A 22,051-nucleotide genomic window follows, 5' to 3' on the forward strand; every position below is an offset into this window, starting at 1 on the left:
GCTAAACTTTACAGCACTTCACAAAATCCCTGCCACCAAGTGGTGTTTTGGGGGTGTAACTGTAGAGTGACACAGACACACCACCACACAGGTACAAATGCTCACAATGGCTTAGACTACAGTGTAGGGTCTACATAGACACTTATAGTGTGGGCTAAGCATCTACACAGAGCCCACACCTCATATACGGCGTTAATTCCACACAGAAGTATAGATAGCCCTTAATACGCTGACTCTGAACAGTTCTCACTCTGTTAAACCTATTTGCTTTTCTTATGTAAATGATTTTCAGTGTCTACGTCTCGCTGATGAACTAAAAGAAAAGAGGAACATCCTGTCCAGATGAACGGCCTCATGGCTGTGAGACTCCGTCTTTGTCTGACTGCTAATAAGAGTGATGGGCACATGTGTGTGTGTGTGTGTGTGTGTGTGTGTGTGTGTGTGTGTTCCATACATCCTGAATACTGCATGCAGAGCAGTTGGCAGCAGTTGGGCGGCCCATCTGTCAGAGGCTGAGCTGGGATCAGACAGACAGTCATGAATCATGGATGAGGTCAGGGATTAAAAGTTAATAAGTTCAGCAAGTATCAAAGGTAACGTTATTAAATGTTCATAAACCCAACAATTAGCAGCGCCTGAATAAAACCTCCCAACTGACTGGTTCTTTATTAAAACTGGATTAATTGACTGCGATGTCATGTGACCCTGCAGGAGTTAAACGTCCTTATTGTTATTCTTGAAGTACTGGGGACGGTCTTATGTTTTTATTTTGGCTGAGAGGAGGGGCATACATCTGGAAGTGTCTGTCTGTCTGTCTGTCCGTCTGTCCATCCATCCATCCATCCATCCATCCATCTGTCACTACGACTTGGTTTTATTTTTATTCTTGTGTGGTTCAGTTCATGAGAGACTCCTGCACTCTCACTGTTGCTGATTACATTCATCATTTAGAGTGAAATCTATAAATACACACACACACACACACACACACACACACACACACACACACACACACATATGTAATGTATGTGACAGCAGCAGCATCAGAGAGCCTTGATAAATCATTATTTAATAGCAGGACGCCACCTGCTGGTAATTTGTGGAACAGCAGGTTGGGCACAATTTAGAATAGGACTACAACAAACCAAGGACTACAAAGATGGTGTTGTTTTTTGTTTGTTTTTGCTAAAGGAGATGAAAACCCCATTCAGAGGAGTCTTGCAGAAACATGCAGGTGTTCAGTGATGATTATATGATTGGAAAGATCAAGAGCTTCTGCACAACATGTAAAACAGGAAGAAGAGATTAACAGAAAAACCTGTGTTTCCTGCTTCAATCGAGTTTATCCAAGAAAACTTTGGCATTTTTCTGTAAATCATGAACAAGTTACATTTGTACATTTCATAACTATCATATCAAAGTTTCTACAGTGACGTAGTGTAGGAGCTGACTTTGTCATCAGGAGGTGGAGGGGAAGGGCGATGGCGTGGCACCAGGAGAATTCGCTGATTGAGGAGCAGCTTTTTAGCCACCAAACATGGGTGTATTTTTGGGGATCTGTCGCTGTGTTTTCACTGAGGATAGTGCCACAGAAAGTGTTTGATTTTATTTAGTCACCACTGTGTTTCCTTCTGGGACGGGGCCATTAAACCAGGTATTTTCCAACCCTTTCCTGACCAGTTGTATTTTTTACCTAAACCTAACAACACATTAACCACAGCGTCAATGAAATGTAAAGCTTCAACATATCTTTTTCATAATCAGCGAATGTCATACAAATGTAATGTATCTGTGGTTTGTAGAAACGTACAGTGCAAACATTTATTCTGGTCATTAGGCTGGTTTCACCTTTGTCAGGATTTCTGGTGGAAGAGTTGGATAATTTTTTTTGGATTATTTAAAAGACTAAACTAAATCTGTCTAAAGTATATCTACAATGATCTAACTAAGTGCAGTTATGTGACAAAGCGTTAGATATACAGCAACATACAGTGTGTAAGTTAGCAAATAGGAATTAGGAATACAAAACTATAAATATATTTATAATAAAGAGGAGTGTGTTGACTTGGTTTAGGTGAATGTGCTGCAGACATGCAGAGGACGGTGTGTTAATGTTGTTCTGTGTGATGAACACATGGGGGCAGTGTTGGTTCAGTTTAAAGTGTTCACACCTGTCTGCTCCTCATCTTCTTCCTCTTGTCTCTCAGGTTTTTGAATACATGTATAATAAATAATCAAACATCACATTGTTTCAGTGTTATTGAAATGTGTTATGATTGCTATTAACAGTATAATGAAGAAGAGGATCTGTTCCTCAGAAACAACTTCTGATATCTTTGACCTCTGCGTTGAATGTTCCTCATGTGTCCCATAAAAGTCCTGCTGAGATCGCTTTCTGGTTTTATATCCCTAAACTGTGAACTCACCGCATCGGGATACTAAAACAACAAGCTCTCTCTGTATTTAAAAAGTAAATTAAGGACTTTTCAGTTTCATTTTTAATGTGGAGTTACATTGAAGTCTTAATTTTTAAGTCCTCATTTCATCCCTCCTGTTTATTTTTATTCTTTTTATTTGTTTATTTTCTTTATATTCTGTAGGACTTTTAATCATCTTCTTTTCTTGTTAGTTTGTTTTCTTTGGTTTGATTTAATTTTTTTTCACATTTTATTGTCTTATTGTTGTAATTTTCTTGCAAAAAACTTCCAACTGTTCAGTTGTTTGTGTTCTCCTTTAAATTCTGTCTGTGCCCAATACTAGTTTTGCCATGTGAAGCACTTTGGGCTGCATCTTAGTATGAAAGGTGCTTTATGAATAAAGATGAATAGAGATAATCTTTGCTCGTCACTGTGCTAATTTATACAATGTAAAATGCCATAGGCTTGTGCTAATAACGTTAGCATGTTGTATTTGTTTGGAAANATGTGTGCTTCATGTGTGTTTAATGTGTGTTTAATATGTTTAATGTGTGTATAATGTGTGCTTCATGTGTGTTTAATGTGTGTTTTGAATCAACTAAACTTTACAGCACTTCACAGAAATCCCGCCGCCCACCAGTGTTCTGGAGTGACACAGACACACCACTGCAGAACTATAAATGCTCACAGCAGTGTAGGCCACGTGTGTAGGCTCTGCATAGAGCTGATGCACAACTATAAACACGCCTTTAGTCTAAAATCTTCCAAAAATATTGGTGTCATTGGTGTGTAACCTGATGTGTGTCTATGTATGTGTATATGAGTTAATATTTGTGCACACAGGCACGTCATTAGATTGACAGATACTTTATTAATCTCAAAAGAAATGAAGACACCCAGTAGCTTTTTACACCACACAATGCATAGAAAAACACAGATACACATATGGTTAGAGACAATAGACAGAATAGAAACATAAGAATAAAAACACACAGTGGTGAAATGACAATCTTTTTAATTTAATTTAATCTAATTTAATTATTTTTTATTTAATTAAAATGAAAATGAAATGAAATGAAATGAAATTAAAATATGAATGCAACTGAAGATAAATATATGTACAGATATCAATGCAGATACGTATATATAAAAATATTATTTATTTTGGTAAAAGGAGCTTAAAAGTAAAAAGTAAAGACTGTATGAAATAAGGAATGCCGGAAAGTATAAAATATAAACAGCATAGATGGTGAAATATCAGATGCTAGCAGAGAGTGAATATCTAAATAATTACAAATGCACACAGGGTGTTAATATCTGAAGAAAATGTCAATGCAAATTGTGCCAGGTTAACATAACCAGCAACTGAGAGACAGCAGCCTAAAGACAGGTGAGCAGGTGAGTTCTCAGTCAGTTCAGTCTGTTTCAACCTGCCGTCACGGGAGGAGTTGAACAGCCTTATGGTCTGGGGGACACCAGACCTCCTCAGTCTGTCTGTGGAGCAGGACTAGGAGAGCAGTCTGAGTGTGCTGTGCAGAGGATGGCGAACACTGTCCATGATGGACAGCAGTTTGTTGCGTGTCCCTCTCCCCCAGTTTGTGCTTTCTATTACCGTGTTTTCCACTGATTAAATATTCTTGTTGTATCTTTAATTACTTTATGTTTGCCTTTAGTGAGGCTCTTTTTATCTTTTGGCAAGTGCTATATAAATAATAAAGTTCAGTTTATTGTGTCAGTTAAAATCATCTGAGCGTCTCTGCACTGATAACAATAGGTTTTTCCTGCACCTCTCCTCCAGCAGAGGTCAGCAGATGTTCAACAGATCTGATGTCTGCCTCTGTGTGTGTGTGTGTGTGTGTGTGGTCTTGTTTGAAGTGTTCAGCTCTCATAAAGACACTAAATTAGCCACAGTGTCCGTCACTCTTTACATAAGTTAAAGACAGGGAGGTGAGGTGTCTGAGTCCATCACACACACAGAGGACAGAGGACAGACCTGTCTTTGTTTGGTGTGTCTCCATGGAGACCGCTGCTTTGATCTGCTGTTCAGCTCAGTGTTGCACGGACAGACACAATGGACGACAACCTGAGGTGTGACAACTGTAAACTGGAGCTACATGACAACAGAGAGGAGAGAGCGCTAAAACACAGACCTCTGTTTTATTCTCTACATACGAGCTCAATGTGACACGTCATCCAACTGTAAATGCATCAGACCACCATGGACATCAAAGATTGAAACAACAGATCTTTTAATGTTTTTAAATGCTCACCTACATGTTAATGTTTAAAGGAAAAGTGCTGATACTATAGTTCTCTGATTATTGACTAATATCATGAAAAGGCCACAGGCTGGTTTCCTCATATCTGTCCACGTACATGTGTCAAAACCAATACAGCCTGCGCTCTCACTAAATTCTACTGATGTTAGTCCTCAAGGTTCAAACAGAACAAGGCAAATGAACTTTTAAATATGTTGCCCCTTCGTCCTAAAAATAATTTACAGAAGGACCTGAAACTGTCTGAGCTGATGACCACATCATCATCCTCACTGTGACCTCGTCACATGTCCACGTCCACATATGACGTCCAAGGTACCCTGGGTGTGTTGGTTGTTGACGTTCTGGGACGCCGTGTCAACTTCAGCCTGTTACATGCATTGTCTGTTTTCAAAATACACTTCTGTTTTCACAGGAAATGTACAGTTTGCATACAGTCTCTTTCAAAATAAAAGCACTACGTCGGTACAACACCACCAACTGATGTTTTTTTCCTTCAACAACACACGTGGTTACGTTTAGGAAAAATGAACAGGGTTTGGCTTTACAATCTTACAGGAAGTGAACACCGGCCTCCTGGGTGAAAGTCAGCCAGACGTTGGGCACTTTTCTGCACTGAGTTAAAGTTTTTCCAACTCAAGGAGTTCAGAGCGCTCCGAAAGAAACGCCAGGCAGCTAGAGCGCAGAAACACAAGGCGAATAGCAACGCAAAAACAGCGAGCAAAAAGCTTCATTCTCATTATAAACTATTACAAAAACACTTTCTGTGAGACTCAGGCCCTGTTTAGACGACAACAGTTTCTCTAAAAACGGAAAAGTCTGTCCTTTACGTTTTAAAAAACGTCTGTGTTTATATGACAACGTTATTGAAACGATCCCCGTTCACACGGAGCCGCAAAATCTACTGGAAATGCTGTAGTATGCACGCCAGGCCAAAGGGGGGCAGTGTAAATTTGCAAAGCAACACCACGGCATGACGCCATGCGCCTGCGCTTAAGCGCCTTCCTCTACAACGCGGTGATTACAAACCAAAACAAAGAAGACACAATGGCGAAAGCATGCACAGATAACTTTGTCTGGATGGACGACGAGGTGGAGTTGCTACAGTAACAGATCTACACTTCACTTCAAATCAACAGGTTGAGCAGCACAAACAGAGCCCGGCATTGTTGTTGTGACGGTCGGCATGCCTAGTGACTGGAACCGTAATGCGCATGTGCGAAAACTCTCCGTTTTCAGAGGAACTGCATATTGCACGTTTACATGACAACGGAGACGCTGCCGTTTCCAAAAAGTTGCACTCAGGAACCCGTTTTCAAAACGTTGCATTTTCAGGCACCCAAAACGCCGCTGTCGTGTAAACGATCGCCCAAAACCCAACTAAAGTTTACCGTTTTCAGTCGAAATCGTTGTCGTATAAACGGGGCCTAAGCTTTTTGCTCGCTGTTTTGGCGTTGCTACACGACACCTCGCATTTCTGCACTTCAGGTGCCTGGTGTTTTTATCAGGGTGCTCTGAACTCCTTGAGTTAGAAAAACTTCAAGTCAGAGCCAAAAAGCGCCCCATGTCATCTCTGCTTTTCTCCTCATTGTCCAATGGGATGATTTGAGAGGCGGGCCTTCCGTGGTGGTCACGACAACAAGTTTACAGTTGGTAAACAATGGAGGAGAAACTGGTGGTAGTGGTTGCTGGATACGACTTCACCTTGTGTCTGTCCAGTTTAGAAAATGGCTACTAATTACTGTGAAAATAAGTTGGTAGTTTTAAGTAGACAAAATAAACGGTAGATTGATTACACAGGAAAGTTAGGGTGAGGAGGTGATGGGGTGGTTGCCTGGCAACAATAAAAAGGCACAGCAAGTGTTTATTTACTGGTGGCATTCAATAAAAAGGCAGCGTGGTGCGTCTGTGTGATCGGAGCCTTTAAAGAAACGACTCTCTACGTCTGACATCATTAAACCTCCGTCACAGAGCAGACGGAGGCTCAATATGCAGTTTGTCATCATTTTCCTATAAAAGGCCTGAGGAGGTGTGTGTGTGTGTGTGTGTGTGTGTGTGTAGGCCTATGTGTGTGTGTGGGGGGTCGAGGAAGTGTGGCAGTAATATAAGCAAACAGAGAATGTGAAGAGAGGAAATGGCCCCGGAGCAGCAGAGCATTCAGCTTGCAGCGCCGGGGTGCTCGGGCGCTCTCTGTCTCCTTTCAATGCAGCCCAGTCCTGCAAGCAGCGCTTTATGGACGAGCCCTGACACCCACAGGAAGTGTAAACAGAGGTCAAGTGTTAAAGTCCAACCCGCCAATTCTCACCTCCATTAAAGAGGGATGGGGGGGGGGGGGGGGGTTTCCACAGAGGCCTCACAGCACCTGGGAAGGGGCGCCTTTAAAACACTGCAGAGAGTGGTTTCATGAAGCAACTTTACAAATCAGCAAACACGTGAAATGTCAACAGGAGATTCACAGTTCATGCATTTATCAAAGAAACCGACAAGCCACCCTGACTGCAGCGGCAAAAAAGACTAAAAGTTTCACTTGGAAATGAGAAAACTACTGTGTGAGGAAGAATAAACCTTCCCGAAATAATTCATGAAATCTCTCTGGAGTCACCAGCCGACCTTTTCTCCTACAAATATCACCGTGTGCGTGTGTGTGTGTGTGTGTGTGTGTGTGTGTGTGTGTGTATGTGTGTGTGCAGAAAGGAAAACAAAGACATCTCTAAAAGTAGATGAGAGAAAGTGTAGGAATCGTTCAATACTTTATGAAAAGTCTGGTATTCATTTTCTTTCTTCAGAGTAAAATGAAAAGAACATGATAATATCTGGATGGTTCATATCAGGGGTCGACAACCTTTAATATTAAAAGAGCCGTTATTGGCCAAAAAAATAAATACAATGAAATCTGAAGCCCCAAAACACATCTGAATAAAGGTAACAGCCTTTAAATCTGAATCAGCCCATCAACATTATGAACAGGTCTGAATGAGCATTCGTTAATATGATTTACGACAGGGTGGCTCCTCTGCAGTGAGTTACTGATCATTATTTAACATCTTAACTTTGCTGCGCTGGTGGTGAAACAAAATGAATCAGTCCACTCACTATTAAATTCTCTGTTTTCCTCCAAGTCTTCTTCTTCTCCCCTTTTGTATCTGGAATCCACGGCTAGCCATGATAGAGAGACTCCAGGACTGAAGCTCAGAGAAATTTAGAGGAAAAGGCAGCAGGTCGTAGACTGATAACGCTCATTTTAGCTGATGAAATGTTTTGAAATTCAGTGTGTAGGCTACACATTCTAACAGTCGTATAATGCAATAACCACTTTAGGCCAACAGCAGCAACAAATGAAACTCTGAATGTTAACAAATAACTGTCATTCACTTCCAATTACTTTTATGTCACAGCCACAAGAAGCCAATGGAGCCGCAGGTTGACGACCTCTGGTTCATATGAAGCCACAGCCTGCAGCCGCTTAGTTTATCTCAGCAGAGGTGGTTGAGACAAACAGTTACACCGACTGAAATCAACTCAGACTGTCAGAGAGGACCGCCTAGTCAAAATTTATGAGTCTGCTTCAGCAACTGGGACTGATGGGCACGTGCAACGCGGTCTCACTCGGAAGTCAAATACCGTCGCTTGGTCAGTGACTTCCAGCGTCAGACACCAAGGACAAAAAGACGTCCTTTCACGTCAGCATGGGACACAGCTGGTCCAACCACACGTGTGTGTGTGTGTTGTTGGAAAAAAAACATCAGTTGGTGGTGTTGTACCGACGTAGTGCTTTTATTTTGAAAGAGACTGTATGCAAACTGTACATTTCCTGTGAAAACAGAAGTGTATTTTGAAAACAGACAATGCATGTAACAGGCTGAAGTTGACACGGCGTCCCAGAACGTCAACAACCAACACACCCAGGGTACCTTGGACGTCATATGTGGACGTGGAAAGCTGACACGTGATGGTAACAGCTGGTATACAGTGAACAGGGGATGTGAAACCTCTGTAGTGATCACCTGGCCTTTCCTCAGCACTCTGGACCCTCAGGTCATCATCATGCTGTTTTGCTGCTTCCTTAAAGCAGTCCTCATTTTTAACACAGCTGACTAATGATTAATTTACACCTTGTTAACACTCAGTGTCATTACTGTGGCTGCATGAGAGTAACTTCACTGTGCAGAGACAGACACAGTGATAAAGACGAGAGTTTGGATCCCTCTGTCAGCTGAAACCTCTCAGCCTGCTCTGTCTCTCTGTAACACATGTTGAATCAACACCATCAGCTAAATGATGGTTAAAATTCTTGATTCTGCCTCTGTCACAGTGTCACTATGCAGATTGTGTGTGTTTTTCATTTACATGTGTGGCAGAGGGGAGGACCAGCAGTCGCTCCAGCAAGGGACTGTTCTTCACTCGTCAGAAGAGGAGATTTTTATTTTCATTTCTTTACCCTCCCTGAAGCTCCAGATATTTCCCCTTGACCCTCCCTGAGTGACTGGAGGAAAACCCATCACCCTCCCTCCACCATAAATGATTTAAAACTTACCCTTTGATGTTTCAAAGTTAAACGTCTTAGGATGAAATCCTGGAGTTGGAAAAGCCTCAGTTTTTCACTCTTGTTGTGCAAACAGTTTATTTTTGGCCAAATTTTAAATGAGAATGAAGTGATTTTGATGAAATATCACTGTTTAAGTTTAGATTTGTTTTTGTTATTTTTCTGAGGGAAGCATTTGTCACACATGATGTGTCCAAGGACCATCGGAAATTTAGGAAAATCCAAAGATAATTTCTCTTTTTACAGTTTCTGGCTGTGATAAATGGTGTCATATCAGCAATTTAAAAACATGCCTTCCAAACCCACATATTTCCTTTTAAAAATGCCACATTTTATTGGCCAAAAATGATCACCAAAATTTGTAAAATTGCCAACATTTGTAAGGCATGTTTTCATAAAATAAAAACAAAAATATAACCATTTTAGTTTATGTGCTCCTCCCCTGAGCCAAAATAAAAAGCATAATTTCTTCCTCAGTGCTAAGAACATTATTGGACATGCCTCTCTCTTTCTGCACCTCCACCCCCCCCCCCCCCCCCCTCTCATAAATATGAGCAGTCCCTAAGTAAGCATTAGCATTAGCATTAGCATTGACACCAGTGCTGTGAAGTGCTACTGTATGAGCTGCTCTCTGCTGGGCTAACAGTGACCATTCAGACCACAGAGCCAGAGAAATGACCGTCCATGTCATTACCAACTTAATGAGGGATTAACTTTGTCCCTGAACGCTTTCTGTTGACTGTCATGACGACCTCGTCCTGGGAATGGAGGCTGTGTGTATTCGACCTGTCTGACACTGCAGGCCGCTGCACCTCTGAGCTGAGGGAGAGGATACCTGCAGTGATGAGCTGCATGATGCAGGAAAATGAACTGAAATAGATAAGTAGATAGAATTAGGTAAAAGAAAGCTTCATCAAGAGACATAAAACAGAATCTGAATAATTTGACATGGTAACTTACTAAGTTGTTATGACAGTCCATCACATCCTCACTGTGACCTCGTCACATGTCCACGTTTGGTCATGGACTTTCCACGTCCACATATGACGTCCAAGGTACCCTGGGTGTGTTGGTTGTTGACGTTCTGGGACACCGTGTCAACTTCATCCTGTTACATGCATTGTCTGTTTTCAAAATACACTTCTGTTTTCACAGGAAATGTACAGTTTGATACAGTCTCTTTCAAAATAAAAGCACTACGTCGGTACAGCACCTCTAACTGATTTTTTTTCCTTCAACAACACACACACACGTGGTTACGTTTAGCCAACACACACACGTGGTTACGTTTAGCCGTCTCACACACACACGTGGTTGAGTTCAGGAATAAAGAACAGGGTTTGGCTTTACAATCTTACAGGAAGTGAACACCGGCCTCCTGGGTGACAGTCTGTGGTTGCTGGACCATCCACCACCCCTCCTGCTTTTGGCATTTTCATGTGTCTGACGCCGGAAGTCACAGAGCAAGCATCGGTTTTTGACATCTTCGCAGTGAGACCGGGTTGGATACTTCTGTTCTGTGTCAAAAAGCAAAGACTTCACAGCGGCTCTAAAGCTCCATCTCTGTGTAAAAAGTTCTATTGTCTTTCTGGTGATTGCAGCATTAACACAGCTCGTTATCAGTGCATTTAAAGACTCGACTAGAGACTTGTGTTGACATGACTTCAGAGTTGGACCTGCCCAAAAATACTTTTTAATTCTCAGTTAATATCGTTTATTTAATATTGGGATGTTTTCTTCAGATAAATCCTCTAAAAACAGCTTATAACATCCAGAAAAACTCCACAAATATTCATATTAAGCCACATCAAAAAGTTTAAAGTGCAGACAGGTGTGCACGTTCAGACATGTCTTCAGATTGTTTAGTGAGCCATCAAGGTTCATCGTCACAGACGGAGCATTAGTTAATTATCATGGTAAATTACAGTGAAAATAAAATGAACCAGATTTGTTAATTCACTGAAAAAATGTGTTTGTTCTTCTCTAAGTTATAAGAATAAATGGCAGGTTTGTCATTTGTCTTTTTCTTTCACCGCCTGCAACTGATAACCATCTGAATTAAGTGGAAGACTTTATATAAAACAACTAGTAAGTGTGTTTTTGTTGCTGCAGCTTCAGAGCAGGTGTTTGTGTAACTTCCCATCACATCCTCCTCCTCACAGTCCTGGTTGTGTACTGGAGCCAGACTGAGCACACCTGTCTTTATACTGGACTCCCATTCATAGTCAAGGTGAGGGCCAAGGCCCCGCAGTAATGAGCCCTGGGCCCTCGGCCCCCAGCAGCGAGGTGACGGAGGCAGGTCGTTCTGGATCGTCCTGTAAATGGCTTCATAAAGTCATTAGTGATGGATGTGCGTGGACAGGAAAGGCCCAGATGACAGAGGCTGTTAAATGTGTCGGGCAGGTGAGAAAACGATCTCCTTTCACCTCACTAATAATAATGATGACAGTGTTTCTCTATTCTTTTGTTTCATTCAATCAGGTGTGAACTGAGCCTGGAGGTGACACAGAAAATGAGAGTTTCTCCTCTGTCACGTCTCACTGCTCTGTCATGAACTCCTTTATTAATAACTTCACAGTTTGGAGATCATGACTTGAAGTCACTCAGAGCTGTTGCCTTAGCATGTTGCTCTCCATAAAACCAGGACATTTAACCTCCTGTCCTTTAGTTCAGACACTTTTCTACCCAAACGTTTATCTAATATATTTCTTGGAAAACTTTTGCCATTGATGATATAAACCAACTCAAAGTAAAAGTCATTTTTGCCGTACCTCAATACAACTTTTAAGGCATTCTGAGTAGTTTGATTTGATGTTACTGTTTACCTCAGCAGTGTAAAAAGTGAAGTGAAGGCAGTGTTGTTGCAGTGGGGCCTGTGGGGCCTGTGGGGCCTGTGGGTTGGGGCTGATTCAGATTGCCACCTAAGAAATACGACTGTGATCAAATAAGAACTCACAGTGAACTGACAATGGTGCCGTTCACTATTTGTGGCTTAAAAGGAAAAACTCATCCCCGTCATGTTTTTCTTTTTCTTCCTTTTTGTAACTTATTTTGGAAAATAGCTATAAATTACGAAAACTACTCGGTGGTACATTTGTCACGTACAGATAATAGACTGTAAAAAATAATGGACATAGCTGTGACATCACCCATTGGTTTATGAACTCCTGTTTTGAAGCCTCGAGTTTGACATTTCTGCCGTCACCATCTTGGTCATTTGGAGCTTGAAGTGAACATATTCGGGTGAGAGGTCGGAGCTGTGACGTTCTGGGACGCCATGTCAACTTCAGCCTGTTACATGCATTGTCTGTTTTCAAAATACACTTCTGTTTTCACAGGAAATGTACAGTTTGCATACAGTCTCTTTCAAAATAAAAGCACTACGGTACAACACCATGAACATCGTCAAACACAGTCAAAGGATGGCTTTTTTTTGTCGGTGTCTGACGCTGTAAGTCACTGACCAAGCACCAGTTTTTGACGACTTCGGACTGAGACCAGGTTGAATTCTAGTCTGCAAGAGCAACGCAACAGCCAGACGAAATGTTGGTACTGTACATTTCTGCAAACCACAGATAGGTTACACTGGGAATTATGTAGTGAATATGAAACTTAACATTTCAATAACCCTGTGGTTAACATGTGATTATGTTAAGGCACAAAAACCACTTGGTTATGGTTTGGAAAACGTCATGTTTTGGCTAAAATACTTGGTTTTTGGGGACACAATCCCTGCTAGAAATGCAGCAATGTCTCTGTAAAAAAACAACCACGTTTTGTGGCACTGTCTCCATGAACGCCCAAAACCAACGCAGGAAGCTACCTCGTATTTTGGCGTTTAGGTCCACTGATGTAGCAGAGGTATTTGATGAGTTGGGATGAAAACGGGTTGAAATCCTGAACACTGGACCTTTAAAATAACCCGTTTTGGTGTCAGTATCTCCGCTGGAAACACAGCAACGGCTCGCTGAAACACAACCGGTGAGTTTGTCTTGAACAGCCTGCAGCTCAGTAGGCGTCTGGCCTACGTGACAGTCAGCTTACATTATATTAGGAATGTTAATATGGTAAATATCAGCCATGCAAATATAACGATTTACACACCAACATGTTCTCCTGATGACTGCGCTGACAGAAGTGTCGACCTGATGTGTATAATGTGATCTATTTTAGATGTTATAACTGTACTGTAAGTTGCTTCAGTAAAAGTGACAGAGGGATGTTTGGAAAGTGAAAACCTAAAACTTTTTATCTGGACTATGTGGAGCTCCCAGAGCCAAAGACAAATCCTCAGCAGTGACAGAAAACGAGCCACAGATTAGCATAGTGTAGCCAGCAGCAGATACTGAGAGAATGAGAGCTGATGAGGAGTTTCAAGCTTTCACTGAGAGCCTCATTAATGAAGGACGACCCGTAGAGCCATTAGGGAGCTGCCCCTCCAGCTTCTTTCTCCTCTCAGGACATGACTATGAAAGGAGGACTCTCTCTGGGACAATGGGCCGTGTATTCCTTGTCTGGCTCCAATACACAAGGAGGACATGTTGGCTTTCACTGCAGCATCGTCACAGGACACAGAGGCCTCACTGCTCAGATCACGAGAAGGAGGATGAATGTTAGAGGAGCAAATGACAACAAGATTTCCCTCTTGGTGCGGCAGCAGGGTTCAGACTGATGATTATTTTCAGCACTGATTCATCTTTGTGCCCATAGAGAAATCGGAAAACTTGGAAATATGTCCATCACAGGTCCCCAGAGCAAGTGTGTGAAGTGAACTTTGTTTTTATGTCGTCCCTGTTTTTATGTATGGCATCAGGATAAAATCTGTCTCCCTCCTTCAGCTCGTCCAAAACTCTGCTGCCAGAATCTTGACTCGGACTTAAAACATGACATCACACTGATCATTCCCGACACTGGTTACCTGCTGCTTTTAGAATTGAGTTAAGATTTTACTGATGACTTACACAACCCTGAGAGGCCTCACTATAATAGATAATTTATTGCTATTGGCTGCCTCTTACCCTGAGGTCCTCAGCTACATCTTTTCATGTTGTTCCTCAGATTAATTCACAAAGGTGACGGAGCCTTTACATTCAGAGCTCCTCGACTCTGGACTGACCTGTCTGAGGAGATCAGAGCTGCAGACTCATCTTTGAAATCACTGCTGAAAACCTTTCTGTGATTTTAACTGTTTCATTCTGTTTTACTCTGTTGTTCTGCTTTTATTGTTTTTATCTTGTTTTACCTGCTTTGTCTTTTATTCAGTTTTGTAACTGTGTTTCAGAAGGTGCTCTATAAATAAAGTTTATTATTAGTATTATTACACTTATTACTTTTTAACCTGCAGTATTCACATAACTGTACATAACTTCTTATGTCTATTCTTATTCTTACTTTATTTTTATATTTGTAGTGAACATTATAGCACAATACATCATTTAGATTTCTGATTGTAACACTAGTTTTATTTTATTTTATTACTTTATATTTATATACTTCTATTTCATACTCTTTTTCTTACTTATTATAATTCTGTATTCTTTGCCTGTAACGAATCATAATTTCTCCTTCAGGTATCAATAAAGTATTTCTGATTATCAGTATTATTGTTATTACTGCAGAGAGACTACAGTTGAAAATTAGCTAAACTGATTTAAACTTGCACATTTACAGAAATGTTAATGAATGTGTTCTGTCCATGTCATCTGTAACTGTATAAATAAATAAATAAATAAAACTTTAACCTGCAGTTTTTTGTCTTTTACTTGAAAGATAAACTGGTTATCAAATTTTCTGTCAATCAAAACATCTGCAGGATTCTGAGAGGACAGATTAGGAGTTATATTCAGTCTGATAGATGAAAACGTCTTTAAAAGTTTAATTAATTCCACTTATTTCACTTATTTTAACACTTTTCTGAACATGTCTCTGATCTGAGCTCATTGTTGCTCTATATTAAAAGTTATTTAATATTTTTCAAGCAGATTTGACTCAAAAAACATCTGAAATCTTGTTTTGTCCCACAGAGGCTTCAGCATTAAAAGGTGAATTCAGTGACTTGTCAGTACAGTGCTCAGCAGCGCTCAGGGGTCATGATGGGGTGGGTGGTCCGGTCGTATAAAGGCATCAGAAGAAACCTCCTCATTGTTGAGTGCAGGTTGAGAAAGTCTGTGTTTGCGCTCTTCATTAGACATTCTGGTGTCAGTGAAGCAGAATAAATAAAACTCAAAGGGACCTGCGCTTCGCTCCGGTGTTTAAATGTGTTTTAACAGTTACTTAAAGCTCCGCGGAGCCACTGTGCCACCTCCAAATGATGGAAATGAGCCGGGGACGTTTGCAGAGCTGGCAATAATCCGAGTTGAAAGAGACGAACGTCTTTGTGCTGAGAGAGCAAATCACTTCCTTTAAAGAGCCGCAGCAACTTCAGACCTTTAATGAGAAACTAATAAAACAAAGGGGAGCATTTCCGGTGCAAAATGTATTTCAGAATTATGGGTCTCTCTGAGCAGCCTGATGAGGTGTGTTATATTCATACGCAATAAATAAATAAATAAATAAATAAATCCACCATCTGATTTCAGGCAAACTTGTTTTAGGACTCAATCAGAGCTGCAGAGGCCTTTCTCAGTCTGATGATGGGATGGATCAGCCTGTGGATTAACGCAGTGTTTCAGATTAGTGGAGCTGCAGTTAGGTAAAAACCAGCAGCACCACTCTGTCTCCACACCAGACCTGCTGAATCTGACGCCTCCATTACACACAGCAGTTACTCCGCTTTAAGGAGCGACACCGCTGCTGTTAAAAGACACACTTTGGACACGGAGCCGTTCATTTTATACAGGAAAGAGATGATGGGCTGTTTACACACAGCAATGAGTCTCAGTTTACAGCTGGTTGAGACAAACACAAATTTAACTCTTGGTTATGACTGAATCAGAAGGTTGAAGGAGTGCGTAAAGAGTGCGTCAGATTAAAGAAACAGTGGATCCTGTGTGCAGCTTGGAGTCGGCCTCCAGTTGTGAAGCGACTTGTTACGCTGCTTAAAGCATCTGTCGGCCAGCCAGGACTTAAAAGGCTCCAAATAAGATGATTCGGGAACATCAAGGCTCTCCCAGCGGTAATGATTACATTTGGACTTAAGATCCATGCAAGAATTTGTAGGGCCAGTAAATCTCTGGAGTTCCCCTCCCCCCGCCACTCTTCAAAAGCCTCGTCATTCAAAGGCTGAGGATGTTTGACAATCCCAGCTTGTACTACTCCACCAATTAATTGGATACGTTGTCGGGATGTTCGTTTCTCTCATCTGCTACTTAGAAAGACAAAGGGTCGGTGGGGGGCTGTTGACACCTCTGCGTCCGGCTGGAGTATAAATCAGGACTCTCCACAGAGCAGCAGCAACATTCACCTTCCTGCTGCACCTGGAGGAGCCACAGCCTGTTTCTGCTGAGATTGTATTTTACCACTTTTTAAAACCATCAGACAGAATGCAGGTGCCGAACAGACCAGTTGGAGCTTATGGATACTCTGTGCGTAATTACGCACCAGCATCGCTGTACCCGCAGTACCAGGGGAGCCAGTGCGCGCAGACAACGAAGCCTCCAAGTGGGAAATCTTTCACCATCGATGCTTTGCTCGCCAAGCCGGAGGACACGAGCAGCTGCCGGGCCAGTCCCACACAGTGCGGAGAGAAATACCAACCAGCAGTCCCGGTGCTGCCGCTCACCGGACACGTGGGTTCACCGATGTCAACAGCACCTTACGTCTACTCTCCAAACGTGCTGCACTCAGCGCTGCACACACAACCCGGATACCCAGTGTACTGCTGCCCGCCTTTCACCTACCAGCCGTCGTGTCGTGGAGCATTTTACGCACAAGGTAAACAGAGTAGAACTACCAGAGCATGACGAGTCTGAAACTGTTTCCGTGTTGCAGTGTGATTAAATGTGTCCTCTCTTCTTTGCAGCTTCATTGTCTAAAGTGAACGCAGGGCTGCACTCGTTCAAAACTAAAGGTGGGAAGTCTAAACGGATGCGCACGAGCTTCACCAGCGAGCAGCTCTCCAGGCTGGAGAAGGAGTTCGCCCGGCAGCAGTACATGGTCGGGTCCGAACGGTTCCTCCTGGCCTCGGCTCTGCAGCTCACAGAAGCTCAGGTGAGAACATATGAAGGGAATATAATGATTTAGACACTTAGAGTGGAGCCTCAGAAACATTTAAACGCGTTTCTTGTTATAATATTTTTAACATGCGTGTTGTTTTTTCTCTCCAGGTCAAAGTCTGGTTCCAGAACCGGCGCATCAAGTGGCGCAAACAGAGTCTGGAGCAGCAACAGGCCAAGCTGGCCAAACTGGGTCTGGCTGCTCCGCCGAAAAGTCCCGGATCTCAAGGCCACGGAGATGAAGGAGATGAGGATGAGGAGTTCTCCGACCTGGACGTGGACATTGACGTGTCTGATGACTCGGCTGATCACTGCTGACCGAACATCCCCGGACTGTTTCAGACTGTTTGTACATACTGCTGAGAAAAGAGGCGCGTGTCTCCAACTATGGATATTTAATAGATGTATAGTTATATATTTAATTTCTACTGGTATTGCTCTTTGATAAGTTCACTTCATGTGTTTCAGTTTTTGTACATTTGAATGAAACATTCAGAAATATATTTTATGACATTAATTCAAACCTCGTCCTGTTCGTTCCTTCACATTCAAGAGTTAAAGATGTTTCACAGGTTAAAGAAATCCTCATTTATTATTATTATTATCAGTGAAGTCATTGAGGGGTCCATGTTTAACAAAAGCCAAACTGTATCAAAACATCCCTTTACAAACTCTCAGCAGTGTAAGGGACTGTTCTTTATCTATCAGGAGAGGGGGGTGGCTGGAGTTGGGGGGAAAAACATAATCTCGCTCCACCATAAATGAGTTATTAGAATTTTAAAACGTACAATTTGATGTTTGAAAGTTAAAAGTTGAAGACGAAATCCTGTTAAGACCTTTTAAGATTAAGACCAGGGCCTGGTAAAGATAAAAGTTATTCACAGAGCATCTTAAAAGAGCTCCTAAGGGGGGAAAACAACTGTTGGGAGCAGAGAGGACTTTTAAGAAGCGTTTCTGAATCAGAGGAGAGAAAATAGTGAAAACACAAAGAGGTCAGAGAAATATTCTCCAAACACTGGACGACAGTGAGTTAATGAAATGCTACAGATTAGATGGTGCAGGAATAAACTGTGTGGTTGATGTCATTAGGGATACGCACACATTTCCCACCTAACGATCAGGACACTGAGAAAACTGTAAAAACACATCAATGATGAGTTGAGTCTGTCTCAACCTTCCATCAGCAGTGATCACACTGACACTTTCACTGTCTGCAGTTCATCTCATTTCCACCGGGTGTCCTCACATTACAGGGTCAAAAAAGGACAACCAATCACATCCCTTAAAAGAACACATCACACCTGACAACAGGGTTAACCACACCTCCTCAGTAAGATAAAGGTTTCTGTCCCTTCCTTGCTCAGAGTTGCTCTGAGAACTTTCCTAAATCACTCCTAAGCTACGACTCCTCACTAAAAGTTTTTAGGCTAAGTCAGGAGCTCTGTGATAGAGTTCACAGAATCCATCACAACGCCTCTTCACTCTGCTCATTAAAATATTCATGTCTCAAAATCTCATGTACATAGTTCAATAACTAATGGAGTGTTAAGAAATATCATGTTTCTACATTAAGAGCTGTTTTGGATCAACATGTTTTATGTTTTGTAAAATCTGATAAAACAAATGTTTAATTTTTGCAATTTTACTTGATGACTTTATTTAAAGACTTTAATTATAATGTTTAAAGGGATAGTGCACCCAAACATGTAAATTCAGCCATTATCTACTCACCCATATGCCGAGGGAGGCTCAGGTGAAGTTTTAGAGTCCTCACATCACTTGCAGAGATCCAAGGGGAGAGGAGGTAGCAACACAACTCCACCTAATGGAGGCTGACGGCGCCCCAGATTCAAACGTCCAAAAACACATAATTGAAACCACAAAATATCTCCATACTGCTCGTCCGTAGTGATCCAAGTGTCCTGAAGCCCCGACATAAAAAGTTGTTTGGAAAAACCTCATTTGAACTCTGTTTTTAGCCTCATTGTAGCCTGTAGCTTTAACTGTACACCGTGCACACGTGTGCGCTTGTGCGTGAGACCAGCGAAAGCACGTGAACTCACACTTGAGCGCGGTGCACACTGGGCTTTTTTTCTTACAAAAGCATTTGTTGCACATGATGTGTCCAAGGACTGTTGGAAATTTGAAAATCCAATAATAGTTTCTGTTTTAACAGTTTCTGGCTGATAAATGGTGTCATTTTGTGCCTTCCAAAAAGCACGTTGTCTTTAAAAACTAGCAGTGAAATGAATACAAAATACAACCATTTAAATCTGTATGTCCCTCCCAGAAGCCAAACGAAAAAACAATTCCCTCTCCAGTCTTTAAAAAATGATTTGACATGCCTCTCTGTTTTTGCACCGCCCCCTCCCTTCTCATAAATAACAGACAGTCCCTAACCCAAGTCTCATTTATCCAGTCTCATGCACAGTACTTTGTAAACACATGCATTTTCACAGCTGAGCATGTCTGGACACGCATGTGCGTTTGAACTCTGCTGAAGCTCATATCCTTACAAGTGCTAAGGCTCGCTCAGGTCGTGCTACTTGAAGGTGGAAGTGTTTTAAACTTGATATTTTCGTGAAAATGCATGTTTGTGAAGTACTAAACATATGACTGGATAGATGAGACTTAGATTATGCTGCAAGGCATCAAGAATTTTCACCACAGAGAGTGCTGATGTGTAGGGTCCAGTATTTGCTGCTGCGCTCCTGCCTGAAGATGTGTTTTTTAAATATGAACTTTTTCTTTGAAGCCCCTTAGAAACTGGTCTTGTTCGTTTCGTTAACATTAAATTAGGATGACATAAGACTAAAAAAGTCACAAACAGGTTTATGTGAAATATCAGAGTGACATAGAGTCATAATTTTGTCCAGTCAACAGCTGATGATGTCAAACTCATTTAAACCGAGAAACAACTGAAACATCTAAATTTCAAAAGCAGTTTTATAATTTATGAGGAGGAGTTTCACGATTAATTAAACGTAGAGCACAAACTGCTCACTGAACCATCAGATGAGACTCTGGTTTAAATACTAACTGATCGTTTGCCTTGTTGTAAAGATGTTGGTTTAATAATCTGCACATCAATATCATAAACTGATTTATCTCTGGAGAGAAAACTCGTCTCCTCTCTAACATACCACAATCAAATCATCATCATGACCTATGACCTCTCTTTATTGCTCCTCTCATCTCCCCCTGCGCCCGGTGTGAAGATGATGGAGACATTTCCTCCCGGGTTTGATGTGAGTTTCATTCTGGGACGGACTCGGGTTCCCCTCTGGTTTCAGCTAAGTAAATAAATAACCCTCTCAGGGATTATCTGCGGCGCTCTGTAACCCGGGGTCAGTCTGTCTCGGGGCGACAGAGCTGGGTCTCACTGTTTAATCTGTTTAAACGGTCAATACGCCCGTTCTCACTGCTCCTCCACACACAGGGCTCACACAGGCCCTCCCACCCCCGGCAGGCGTCCCGTCTCTGCTCTATTCAAACTGCACGTCTTTCCTTCCAGGTGGAAACATAACGTCTGCTGAAGCCTGCATGGCAGACATGAGGGATAAAACAGGAGGGACGACAGCGTGCAGAAAGGATTGGGATGAAGCAAATGAGTCCATCAGAGCAGCTAATTGGGGTGGTCAACCTGAAAGTCCAGTCTTGGATAACTCCATCATATTAAACAAAGAGAGCTGATGTGAACACAGAGCTGCGTTTCCATCTCTTTAATCCTCAGCAGCAGGACGTCAGGCCCACAGTTAATATTCTGTCTTAATAAATGTATCATCAGCGACTTTTAGCTTCCAGCAAACCAAAACCCCAACTCCACAAAAGATGTGACGCTGTGTAAAACGGAAATTAAAATAGAATTATAATCTTTTTATTGACCTTAATTCACTTGAATTCAGTCCAGAGACAAAATGTTTAACGTTCAAACTGATGAACTTTATTATTTTTGTTAATATACACTCATTCTGAATTTGATACCTGCAACAAGTACCAATAAAAGAGTTGTGCAATGCTCAGAAAACCTGTTTAAAACATTCCACAGGTAAACAGGTGAACTGGTGACAGGTTAAAGTATCATGACTGGGTATAATGGGGCGTCCTCGAAAGGCTCAGTTGTTTACAAATAAGGATGGTTACTTTATGAAAAACTGCAAACAGTCCGACAGTTTAACCGTACGAAACCTGCAGCGACATCACTTTTCTTGTGCTGCTTTCAGACCTGCCTTTCACAAGTATTTAAACCTCTGAACGCTGACAAATGTGGCAACAACCAGTGTTTTTCAGGCCTCAAAGGAGAAACAGGACTTGTTTCTAAAAATAAAACGTCAGTCTCAGCTTTTTAAGAAGATCATCAACCTGAGGTTTAAAAGAATCGGAGTCATCAAGAGGCTAACTTCTCTCCCTGAGCAGAAATAACATCAGGAGTGTTCACAGCCTTCTTCCCAGCATTTGCAAAAATAATTACCTTAGTTTTAATCAGCATTTAAAAGCAGCTTTAGCTGTGAAAGCTGAATCTGTGTAACGTTAAAGACAGCCTGCAGTTTAGCCACAGCCTCACAATATATCACTGTGTCATCAGCATAAAAATTAATATTGGTACTATCCAAAGACTATTGATATAATTGGAAATAACAGCGGACCTAACACAGAACCCTG

General features: G+C 41.7%; 1 protein-coding gene across 1 annotated transcript; it reads left to right on the forward strand.

The window, feature by feature from the left end:
* The first annotated feature begins 16,511 nt into the window (after positions 1 to 16,511).
* Positions 16,512 to 17,900, forward strand: noto (notochord homeobox). The gene is made up of 3 exons (XM_050062160.1): positions 16,512 to 17,108; positions 17,197 to 17,384; positions 17,501 to 17,900. The coding sequence occupies exons 1-3, from the start codon at positions 16,718 to 16,720 to the stop codon at positions 17,705 to 17,707; spliced, it is 786 nt and encodes a 261-aa protein (XP_049918117.1). The 5' UTR covers positions 16,512 to 16,717; the 3' UTR covers positions 17,708 to 17,900.
* The last annotated feature ends 4,151 nt before the right edge of the window (positions 17,901 to 22,051 follow it).

Source organism: Epinephelus moara, chromosome 14, assembly GCF_006386435.1.
Source record: "Epinephelus moara isolate mb chromosome 14, YSFRI_EMoa_1.0, whole genome shotgun sequence".
Lineage (NCBI taxonomy): Eukaryota > Metazoa > Chordata > Actinopteri > Perciformes > Serranidae > Epinephelus > Epinephelus moara.